Below are 10,673 nucleotides of genomic sequence, written 5' to 3' on the forward strand. Positions count from 1 at the left end.
CCAGATATCACCCCTGTCGAACTTTAGTACGTGTCGAACTACAGTTAACCTAATACGTGTCGAACTACAGTTAACCTAATACGTGTCGAACTACAGTTAACCTAATACGTGTCGAACTACAGTTAACCTAATACGTGTCGAACTCCAGTTAACCTAATACGTGTCGAACTACAGTTAACCTAGTACGGAATTAAACGGAATTAAATTAAACGGAATTAAACGGAATTAAACGGAATTAAACGTAAAGTTGTCGGATATGGCACTAACACCATCGTCTCGACTATACATGAATGAATAACATATCTAGAGTAAGTAAAATTCGAGATTCAAGAATCATGAAAATTTAAAACAAAATCACTTAAAATTTAACTCCCGTACAAACAACCGAAATAGAAAAAATTGCTGAAATAATAATTTAACATAAGAGGAAGTAGTAAAAGGCAACTTCAATGGTCACTAAACTGCGATATTAGTATTCGAGTCCACAAAAGACACATTCATACTCAAACAGTCCTCCCACTCACAGTCACAACGTACTGGAAACAGTAATCACTAGTGTTCCATGCTCGTACAACAGATCGTGAAATCTGCATAATGATGGTTGATCTGTATTATGTCTGTTGAGTTGGTAGTCCTGATGGGGTGACAGGCAGTATTGGCGTCTTTTTCGGGTTCCTGATGCGGTGACAGTTGCAAAGGAATTTGCCCAGTTCTTGTACATGGGCAGAATTCATGATAGCTCCGTATTCCTTGAGCAGCAAAAGACTCTTAAGGTTTTCCGACAGTGAGAGTCTCGCTGAGTGGTACATTGGACATTCAGTGAGGCAGTGTTCTTCATTTTCAATGATTGTTCCTTCGAAAAAGGGGAGATATTCTAAGCCTTGAACGTTATCCTTGTTGCAGCAGAATCTGCAGGCTCTCGTCCACGTTCCAGTTTCTTTTATGTATCTCCCTCTCTCAATAAGAAGGTCATGGCTACTGGAGCGGATTTTTGCTATGTGCATGCGACATTGACTATTCTTTAGATTGAGATACTGCTCCTCTCCGAATACCTGTTTGATAGTGCAGTAAAATTGCATTTTCTTTTGGGATGCTAAATCTGTTCTCCAATCTTTTACAAAGTGATCAACCAAATTTCCATGTGCAGTTGAGGTCGTTCCTTCTGCTCTGTGTTGGTCGCATCGAGCGAATTTGGCCGCTGTGGATTCAGACTGAGCGATCGAGTTCCATGTCGTGTCGAACTCCAGTTAACCTAATACGTGTCGAACTCCAGTTAACCTAGTACGTGTCGAACTCCAGTTAACCTAATACGTGTCGAACTCCAGTTAACCTAGTACGTGTCGAACTACAGTTAACCTAGTACGTGTCGAACTCCAGTTAACCTAATACGTGTCGAACTCCAGTTAACCTAATACGTGTCGAACTCCAGTTAACCTAGTACGTGTCGAACTCCAGTTAACCTAATACGTGTCGAACTACAGTTAACCTAGTACGTGTCGAACTCCAGTTAACCTAATACGTGTCGAACTCCAGTTAACCTAATACGTGTCGAACTCCAGTTAACCTAGTACGTGTCGAACTCCAGTTAACCTAATACGTGTCGAACTCCAGTTAACCTAGTACGTGTCGAACTCCAGTTAACCTAGTACGTGTCGAACTCCAGTTAACCTAATACGTGTCGAACTCCAGTTAACCTAATACGTGTCGAACTCCAGTTAACCTAATACGTGTCGAACTCCAGTTAACCTAATACGTGTCGAACTCCAGTTAACCTAATACGTGTCGAACTCCAGTTAACCTAATACGTGTCGAACTCCAGTTAACCTAATACGTGTCGAACTCCAGTTAACCTAGTACGTGTCGAACTCCAGTTAACCTAATACGTGTCGAACTCCAGTTAACCTAGTACGTGTTGAACTCCAGTTAACCTAATACGTGTCGAACTCCAGTTAACCTAATACGTGTCGAACTCCAGTTAACCTAGTACGTGTCGAACTCCAGTTAACCTAATACGTGTCGAACTCCAGTTAACCTAGTACGTGTCGAACTCCAGTTAACCTAATACGTGTCGAACTCCAGTTAACCTAGTACGTGTTGAACTCCAGTTAACCTAATACGTGTCGAACTCCAGTTAACCTAATACGTGTCGAACTCCAGTTAACCTAGTACGTGTCGAACTTTAGTTAACCTAATACGTGTCGAACTCCAGTTAACCTAGTACGTGTTGAACTCCAGTTAACCTAATACGTGTCGAACTACAGTTAACCTAATACGTGTCGAACTCCAGTTAACCTAGTACGTGTTGAACTCCAGTTAACCTAATACGTGTCGAACTACAGTTAACCTAATACGTGTCGAACTACAGTTAACCTAATACGTGTCGAACTCCAGTTAACCTAGTACGTGTCGAACTCCAGTTAACCTAGTACGTGTCGAACTCCAGTTAACCTAATACGTGTCGAACTCCAGTTAACCTAATACGTGTCGAACTCCAGTTAACCTAATACGTGTCGAACTCCAGTTAACCTAATACGTGTCGAACTCCAGTTAACCTAATACGTGTCGAACTCCAGTTAACCTAATACGTGTCGAACTCCAGTTAACCTAATACGTGTCGAACTCCAGTTAACCTAGTACGTGTCGAACTCCAGTTAACCTAATACGTGTCGAACTCCAGTTAACCTAATACGTGTCGAACTCCAGTTAACCTAGTACGTGTCGAACTCCAGTTAACCTAATACGTGTCGAACTCCAGTTAACCTAGTACGTGTTGAACTCCAGTTAACCTAATACGTGTCGAACTCCAGTTAACCTAATACGTGTCGAACTCCAGTTAACCTAGTACGTGTCGAACTCCAGTTAACCTAATACGTGTCGAACTCCAGTTAACCTAGTACGTGTTGAACTCCAGTTAACCTAATACGTGTCGAACTACAGTTAACCTAATACGTGTCGAACTACAGTTAACCTAATACGTGTCGAACTCCAGTTAACCTAGTACGTGTCGAACTACAGTTAACCTAATACGTGTCGAACTACAGTTAACCTAATACGTGTCGAACTACAGTTAACCTAGTACGTGTCGAACTACAGTACGTGTCGAACTTGAGTTCGTGTACACGTCATAGTATACAGGTTGGGCCAAAAGTCAGTGGGCATACGTTGGCCTTAATAGCTCCGCCGTGCTTTATATTTGAGAGCTGTTGCTTTGCAGATGGCATACTGTACTTACTGGTTCGATAATATTTTAGTCAGATTGTGGTCTGGGAGGCTATAGTTATACCCAATTTACAACTGAAAAGTCGTTTTAATCTTTAAGATGCAGCATATTTCTAGCTCTCACTGCATGTACCCAGGTCAATATAGAACTAGAAGCACTCCAAAAATTCAATTATGATAGCGTCAGAGAGAATCTGCAACTTTCACTGACCAAATACAGTATTATTCTACTGTTCTTTCGACCGACTTTTTAATCAACATACTTAAATGTGTTGATTAAACCGATCTTTCGACCGATGAAGACACATATGCGTGAAATTGAAAATTCGTCTTAAAATATTATAGCGTTAATATATATGCTCTCATGCCATTTTTAGCCTTAAATATGTCTCAGCAGTCAGCATCACAATATTAATGTGTAGTAAATTGATTAAAGATTTTGCTCGATATATTATATTATATAATATATCAAGCAATGTCTATACGAAAACTTTGATTGGTCTACATTTGACATATTTTTAAAATATCGAATTGAGTCATGAGCATAGATTCTCACTCGTATTTTGTACCCCTCTCCTTCTTGAAGAGGGGTAAGTAACGCTAAAGTTGAGAAAAATTATGAAAATAGCAATTTTCAGTGATTTTAGTGATTTTCTGTGGATTTGGGCGTAGTCCCACGTGTACAAGTTTTAAAGTTTAGTCAACAAATTTCATTCCCGCTTCTGGAACTTTCCGACAAACTTCACTAATGACCAGGGTCTGCGATATCCTGACTGGTCAAATAGCATCAGTTAACTCTTGGAATACTCAGCCAAGGTTCACGACAAAATTACAGATATTTAGCTTTTCAGACTAGTTATTAGTATTTAAGATAAGTTAAATAATTTTAAATACTAGTAACTAGCCTGAGAATATGTTTTATGTTTTCTTATGGCCTGGGCGAGAATTAAAATGAGTATTTTCTATCTTTTCCTTTATGCTTTTAATCATGAAATTCTAGTTAAATTATCTAGTGTGTTATATCCTGCCTGATTAAACAAAATTTGCCCCACATTTTTGCACAAAAAGGCCGCACTCAAGCCGCTAAATTCGCTTAACTCGCCAAATTTGTCAGGAAGCAATTTGAGACATGAGTGCGGGATCGAACTATTTGTAAAATTTTGCCGCACTTATATGTCGCCTATAAGAAGCAACATGTAGGTGCGGTAATTTTTGTATGTTGCCACTTTTTCGGCAACATATAACTATTACAAATATTTTTTGATATTGCTTTTATCATGTTTTTTTACTGTAATATTATAGTATTTTGTACATTGATTAAGTATATTTTGACATTCCCATATTTTTTAAGAACCAGATACAGTTTAAAGGATCTACTGCTAAGATAAGAGATAATTTATAAGATCATTGTAAATGCGGGAAATGGATTCTAATTGTAACGAGTCGGAACCCTTTGCCAAAAATGATGAACTGGAGAATAAACAGTATACAAAAAGGGGGGAAACAGATCCTACAATCCAGGTACACTAGTTGTCAGTTTTATTCTTAATCTATAGATTGATTATTATTGTTATTGTCAAAAATTCAGATCTTATATGGATATCCATAGATCTGAATTTTGGACAATTCTCAAGCTAAGTCTAGTTTAGGAACCGACCAGATATCCGGCGGAATCCGGTTCCGGTTTCCTTTAGTTCTGATTTCCACCCGGTTCCGGTCTGGCAAACAGGAAAATAGATTGATAATCTCTAGACCCGTCGGTTCCCAAGGACAAAAGAAAATCGCGATTATTTAGGCCAAAAATCGCAGCACCGCGACATGCCAAACTAGGTGAAATCGCGGCGAAAAGCTCGTTAGTCTAGTTTAAAGATTAGCTATAAATACTGAGCAGTGCTGGCTTTTAGATCAGACCTTCCAGACGATCTCGAAAGTTCCTCCCAGCTCGCCAGACCTCGCCAGAACGGAACTCGATGTTCACATTCTAAAGATTATTTTCTGTTGGGACCAAGGGCTCATCGTGCAAGTATAAAGCAGACAGTTCTGAGTATGTTCGTAGAAATATTTCCTTTACCCTCGGCCTCATGAGCTGTTCTCAGTATTGAGTTCGCTAACGTTTGTTATAAAGTTGTAATATGGATTGACTAGTATTATAATAACCCGTGCCTTCGGCCGAGACCACACAGACATTCTGGGATTATTAGTATAGATTGTCTTAACAATCTCATGATTCAATGTCACTTAACAAATTAACTCCTAAAACTAACCTATTATGCCTAACATTACATATTTTATTTCCTCATCTTTACCCTTGTTCATCTTCTCGCACAATTCCTTAAGTGGGGTACGTCATCGTCATGTGAATATGTTTGCAGTTTTCCATACATTGATTGGGGTGTCTACTGTCATACTCATAGTGGTCAAGTTTGTGTGGTGGTTAAGTTTTATATGTCTAGTGGCCAACTTTATGTCTAGTGGTCAAGTTTTAGGGACGTTTTTGGCTAACAATGTTACGTCAGCAGACGAGTGGGTTAAGAAATGCTTGTGAAAGTGGATTCCTGGAAACTAATTGTTTTCCACAGTTTATGCTACCCTGATCATTATGAGCCCAACATATTTTTTTTTCGGTTTAATTTACTGAAGTTCGTACCAATTAGTATTAGTAGTACCTACCTCTTGATATACGATTTTTGACTCGAGGCTTACCCCTTGTAATGCAATCTCGGAATGCAGGCGGGAGCTCTGTCATCAGAGGTACGTATCAAAAATTTCTCGGACCGAAACTTTTTTAAGTCGAAATTTTTTCAAAGATTTTCTGGAAACTACATTTGTTCATGTTTCATGCTACCCTGATCATTATGAACTTCTGAAGTCCGTACATACATTCGGAAGGCTGTGGATGTGATTGGTTCCATACACTTATAAAGAACGTGATATTTGGCCTGAAGATTTAAGGGAGAATGCGCAAATTTGGTCCTCAGATGTAAAGGAAAATGCGCAATTTGTCGCAGAGAACTGAAATAATCGCGATTCGTCGCGAGGATCTGAAAAAATCGCGATTTGTCGCGGCAAACGTCAAAAAGCGCGATTTGTCGCGGAGAATGGGGAAAATCGCGATTCCGCACTTGCCGCGATTTCCTTTTGTCCTTGTCGGTTCCTGGTCTTAAAAGTATGGCTGTACTTTTAAACAATCTTATTATCCAGAAGGAAGAAATGTTGCCTAACTATGAGATGTTAGAGGATATTGGCTTTGGATGGTACCAGATCAGGCATATCCTGATAGTTGGTTTGATAATATCTTGTGATGCTGCGCAGGTACTTTTTCTATTTCTATTTCTCATTCATGCTCTCAGCTCTAGTTTCTGGAAAATTTAATTTTACCCCTAATTATTTAACTCAAAGTTTCTTACTATTCATTATCCAAGCATATGAAAATTGATATTTCGCGGTTCTAATTGCATGAACTTAATGTGCGAAATTGGAGTTTGGCACGAATCCAGGTTCCTCTATAAATCATACGAACCTGAATTCATGATTTCCCTATTCTCAGGTATTTATCCTATCAATAATACACCCCTCCTTGGTGTGCAGATGGCAGTTATATCCGATGGAGGTGGCTATGATGAGTGTGGTCTTCATGCTGTTCTACATGATCGGCTCCTCTTCAGGTGGTTTTCTGTCTGATATAATTGGAAGAAGGAAAACCCTTATCTTTAGGTGATTACCCAATACCCATATATTCAATCACGTGCTTTCTTCTTTCTTGATAGTCGACAAATAAATTGGGAGAAATATCAAGTTGACATGATAGTCATGATAGTTAATTCTAAAACATGATTTGTAAGATTTAATCATCATGCTTCATATTTGCTTGAGGATAACTCCTTCAGTGGTATATTTTTGGTGGTATTTGAACTGATAGTCCCTGCCGCTAATGGATACGTTGCATTTCTCTTGACTTATGGAATCACTGGAATGTTCATCGGTTGCAGGTAAGTTTCTTTATATCTTCGCAATCATTACTGAGTTCTGTTCTGGGTTGCAGGGTGGAGGGTAACTCTGAGAACGTAACAAAAGTAACATCCATCTTACAAGGTACTCGATTGGGGTGACCTATCTTGCAGAGATATCGCCCATCAAGAAACGGACTGCATCAGTGTTCTCTGTTAAGCTGTTCTGGGCTTTGGGTGGAATGTTCGAGACTATAGTTAGCATGATTGTGTTAGAGCAACATGGGTATAAGTACATGGTATGTTACAAACCAAACCATTCATTATTTGAATATGTCTCCTGTTTGGGTACACGTACTCAAGTTCGACACGCACTCTAGTTCGACACGTGCTGTAGTTCGACAAACCCTTGTGTCAAAATCGCTTAATGAATAAATAAATATTGCTGTTTCTTGACACCACTTTAGGGTTACACGGGTTCCTGCTAGTACCCATAATAAGAACTTTCTAGTAAGTCAATCCGTACTTCAGAGTTTCATCACGACAGTAGTAACAATAGCTTCTCTGATTCTGACAGTCCTGCTGGATGAGTCTCCGAGATGGTTATTAGCCAATGGACACTTCTCTCGCGCTTTACAGATCATACAGTGAGTGGGCTCAATTCCGGCTCTTACTAATTCGCTCGCCCAAAAATTATCACGTGACTTTGGTTTTTGTGGTTTTTCAGCCGAACAAAACGGTTTTACATAAACCTTAATCCCAACCCTAACCCTAACCATAACCTCGAAGTTATCCATAACCCTAACTACAACTCTAACCCTAACCCGAACCCTAAACAATCAAATTCGTTTTGTACTAGCCTGTCACGTGACCAAAACAGTTTTTGCCCATAACTCCCTAGGGAAGCATTTTACCCTACGTCATGTAGGGTGGTATGGAATCAGCGTCCAAAAATACACCGAATTAGATTACTTTCATACCCTTGCAGGGCCTTTTCACAGGAATTTTCTTAAAATTTGGGCGAGCGATTTAGTGGGAGCGCTCAATTCTAAATCACCGCCAATCAATTCTTATTTTAGCCGGTTTATTGCTGATCTTTAGCTTTGATAACAAAAATGAACAAATGTAAGAATTTCACACTGAACTTGTTACCCATTTACATACTTCAGAAAAGCCGCTGTTCAAAACAAAAGTAAAAAGAAGTTGCCTTCGACAGTAACAACTATGGAGGATCAGATGACGGTTACACCTGTTTCCATCTCTAAGGTTCATCCGTCCGTCTGTCTTTCCGTCCGTCTGTCCGTTCGTCTGTCTGTTGTTCTGTTTTCGTCGGGCTGTTATTTTGTCCCTATGTTACTTTGACCGTTTCCTGTTTCGGTCTTGTTAGGTTTTTTTTACCTGTTTCTTTGTCTCAAATTATTGTCTACAGGAGAGACCAGGAGTAATGAGTGTTCTCTTCCATCCGGACTACAGAAGAATGACTCTAGCTATGGCGTTCATCATGTTTGCTTGTACAGCACTTTACTTCAGTCTCCTATATCTCAACACCAACCTCCATATTATCAACTACTGTGGTGTTGGGTAATTTATTTAACCTTATCGCTTTTTTATGCCATAATCATCATTTTTATTGAGCATGTTGATCAGGAATTATATGTAGCATTTTACTTGTTTCTCAACGAAGATATTTCAAATTTTAGTTTTTTTGATCCATCTATATGGTCACTTTAATACAAACCCTCCCGCAGGGGTAATAATTCACACTCACTGCACATGGCTAAACTGTGTGAAGTTTTGGACACTCGTGATTATTTGGACCTTCTTGTCACATGTATTGTTGAGGTAATTCTTCATTTTCTGACGAAACATATAACCGGATAACCAATCAAATTCCAGGATCACTGTCACGTGTCAAAACAAACTTGCAACTCAGTTCCCACCATAAGATCGTAATCTATTATAAAATATAATCGTCTAATAAATATAAATAATATTTTAATTAATATTTTTATTAATATTTTAATTAATATTTTGTAAAAATTACAATTTTCTCTTCAGATACCGGTTCTGGTGCTGGCTATCGTATTTTGCGATTATCGTGGTAGACTTGTAGCTTTCAAAGTGTTTGGAGGATTTGGCAGTGTCTCCCTGTTACTTCTTATGTTCTGTATCTCTCCCGGTAAAGTTCATTTTGTTGCTAAAATATCCACAATTATATTCGTCGCGTTTTTTAATGGACCGCATTTCTTTAGTCTTTAACTCTTTACGATCCTTTAATCTTGCATGGTATCGTCGAGGTGCGGCGCGGGTACGGTTCGGTGCCTTATAATTATTGTTAATCTTATAGCGAGAAATACTAAATACCTATATGCCTTGTGACCATAATCATTCCTTGATCGCAGTCAACACCGAGATCCAGCTGTTTGTGTCACGTGGTATCGTAGACGGGTTGCTGTTGGCTGTCTGGGTTTACGTCCCGGAGATATATCCCACTAGAGTCAGGAATGTAGCTGTGGGGTTGATTAACACAGCCGGCAAGTTGGGCGCTGTTTTTGGGATCTTGTCCGTTCAGGTATTGGTAATGTCGTGTTATCGGATCGGGAAACTTTTTTTAATAGTTTATCAGTTGATAACTTTTACAATGGATCCTCATTCTTCATAAATGCAAATGTGCTTTTTATCTTTATGGCTAATTTTTGATGGTTTAAAAGTGTCAAGTAAACTGTTAACTTTAAACTTCGTATGCAGCTAGAAGAAACACATTTTGTTTCAGGTTATATAATTAGTTTTTGCTAATTACTGCTAATTAACTGCTAATTGACTGTCATTTCAGATGTTCTCTACGACACATCCGCATCTGATCATTACAATCGGTTTCGTGATATCCCTGCTGGCTTTTGCTACGATGTTTACCCTTCGAAAAGAGACAAAGGATCAGCCACTTAACGAAACAGCCCATTAGCTGGCACTACATGCAACATGGAAGGCGCAGTATTTTATACCTGACCTGGGGACCCGGCCCAGACTTACTCATTAGTACTGACAGGCTAGCTGCTGAGTGTCGTTCACTGACCGAACAACAAATAGAATATATTTATGTAAATATTCAAAATTACGTTTTTTGTATGTTTAAAATGGATGACACGAATGATTACGTAACTTATTGTCATACGTTGTATGACCCGCCGCGCACGAGTGCGCGGCTCCCCCTGTATCGTCATAGTGAAACGACCGTGGGGCCGTGGGGGTCGCAACGTGATACAAATAACTTATTTGTTATTAGTGACACACTTTTGTCTTTTGATGATATTGCTCATCGATAAATGCATATGTTTACATTATTAATTTGAGTGATGAATGATGATGATATTTAAATGTTAAAATAATAATTTCAAATTTGTTGAAAATTTCACGCATTCGTATTGATTTAATATTTATTTGATTAAATTTAATTCGAAAATCGTTCATTATTTTTTATAGTTCTAGTTTTACATTCATATTGATTCA

The 10,673-nt window shown here is 38.8% G+C and overlaps 1 protein-coding gene across 1 annotated transcript; it reads left to right on the forward strand.

Annotated features, from left to right (window-relative positions):
* The first annotated feature begins 5,943 nt into the window (after window positions 1–5,943).
* On the forward strand, window positions 5,944–10,128 carry LOC134813125 (putative transporter svop-1). Its single transcript, XM_063820812.1, has 12 exons — window positions 5,944–5,970; window positions 6,421–6,531; window positions 6,767–6,933; window positions 7,107–7,208; window positions 7,312–7,465; window positions 7,698–7,813; window positions 8,336–8,432; window positions 8,596–8,747; window positions 8,915–9,008; window positions 9,225–9,345; window positions 9,569–9,738; window positions 10,000–10,128. The coding sequence occupies exons 1-12, from the start codon at window positions 5,944–5,946 to the stop codon at window positions 10,126–10,128; spliced, it is 1,440 nt and encodes a 479-aa protein (XP_063676882.1).
* The last annotated feature ends 545 nt before the right edge of the window (window positions 10,129–10,673 follow it).

This window comes from Bolinopsis microptera, chromosome 3 (assembly GCF_026151205.1).
Source record: "Bolinopsis microptera isolate Bmic1 chromosome 3, MBARI_Bmic_1.0, whole genome shotgun sequence".
Classification (NCBI taxonomy): Eukaryota; Metazoa; Ctenophora; class Tentaculata; order Lobata; family Bolinopsidae; genus Bolinopsis; species Bolinopsis microptera.

Excerpts from the sequence above, each read along its gene's own strand:
- LOC134813125 (XM_063820812.1), top strand. The coding sequence starts at position 5,944 with ATGCAGGCGGGAGCTCTGTCATCAGAG. Across the intron at positions 6,934-7,106 it reads AGGAAAACCCTTATCTTTAG|TGGTATATTTTTGGTGGTAT; the intron begins GTGATTACCCAA and ends TAACTCCTTCAG. Across the intron at positions 9,739-9,999 it reads TTGGGATCTTGTCCGTTCAG|ATGTTCTCTACGACACATCC; the intron begins GTATTGGTAATG and ends CTGTCATTTCAG.